Source organism: Octodon degus, unplaced genomic scaffold, assembly GCF_000260255.1.
Source record: "Octodon degus isolate 3935 unplaced genomic scaffold, OctDeg1.0 scaffold00001, whole genome shotgun sequence".
Taxonomy (NCBI): Eukaryota; Metazoa; Chordata; class Mammalia; order Rodentia; family Octodontidae; genus Octodon; species Octodon degus.
Genome location: NW_004524577.1, coordinates 27,797,426 through 27,798,425, shown reverse-complemented (window position 1 = coordinate 27,798,425; position 1,000 = coordinate 27,797,426). Strand labels below are relative to the sequence as shown.

At 41.2% G+C, this 1,000-nt stretch overlaps 1 protein-coding gene across 1 annotated transcript; it reads right to left on the bottom strand.

The window, feature by feature from the left end:
• Positions 1 to 288: 288 nt before the first annotated feature.
• On the bottom strand, positions 289 to 754 carry LOC101577206 (60S ribosomal protein L32). Its single transcript, XM_004623049.2, has one exon. It carries the CDS (start codon positions 707 to 709, stop codon positions 302 to 304), a length of 408 nt encoding a protein of 135 aa, XP_004623106.1. The 5' UTR covers positions 710 to 754; the 3' UTR covers positions 289 to 301.
• Between the last annotated feature and the right edge of the window lie 246 nt (positions 755 to 1,000).

The following is a 1,000-nucleotide window of genomic DNA, read 5'->3' as shown; positions in this document are numbered from 1 at the left end:
CAGACAAATGAAAATTGAAAACTAACATATGGTGACCCTCTAGCCTGTTCCCAGGTGTTCAGTAGCCATCTAAAGAAAGAAGATAATGTTCCCTTATTTCTGTCTTAGTTTAATCCTCTTATGTAGGTAATTTAAATGCAAGAGAAATTCAAATTAACAACATCAGACCTGATTTATATATTGAGTTTAAATAATCACAAAGTGGAAGGCATTTAAAAAAATGATTAAATGGTTTGTTTTTTTTTTTTTTTTACATTTTTTGTGATTTACTGAAGCACAAATAAACATGCACACAGGCCGTCTATTCGTTTTCTTCACTGCGCAGCCTGGCATTGGGATTGGTGACTCGGATGGCTAGCTGGGCTGCTCTTTCCACGATGGCCTTGCGGTTCTTAGAGGAGACGTTGTGAGCAATCTCTGCACAGTAAGACTTGTTGCACATCAACAGCACCTCCAGCTCCTTAACATTGTGCACCAGGAACTTCCGGAAGCCACTGGGCAGCATGTGCTTTGTCTTTTTGTTACTTCCATAACCTATGTTGGGCATCAAGATCTGGCCCTTGAACCTCCTCCGCACCCTGTTGTCGATGCCTCTGGGTTTCCGCCAGTTGCGCTTAATTTTGACATATCGGTCTGACTGGTGCCGGATGAACTTCTTGGTCCTCTTTTTGACGATCTTGGGCTTCACAAGGGGTCTGAGGGCCGCCATGGTGCCAAGAGGGAGATGGCTGCCACCTCCGTAGGCAGCGCCGAGGAAGAGAGCGATTAAATGGTTTTTTAAAAATCCTCTAAGAAGTAAACTCAGGGTAAAGACATATACATGCTTATCTTTAAGCAGACAAGTGACTGTGGACTTATGATTTTTGGCATGGCTTAGAAAAACTAACCTAAATGAAACTCTTATCACATATATGCTTATTAATACATGCTTTTGCTTCTAAATACATACTTCTTGTCATGATATGCCAATTATTACCATACTGTCTCTTAAGTAAAAGGG

What these genes read in the sequence shown, in the direction of transcription:
- LOC101577206 (XM_004623049.2), bottom strand. Translation starts at nt 709, where the DNA reads ATGGCGGCCCTCAGACCCCTTGTGAAGCCCAAGATCGTCAAAAAGAGG.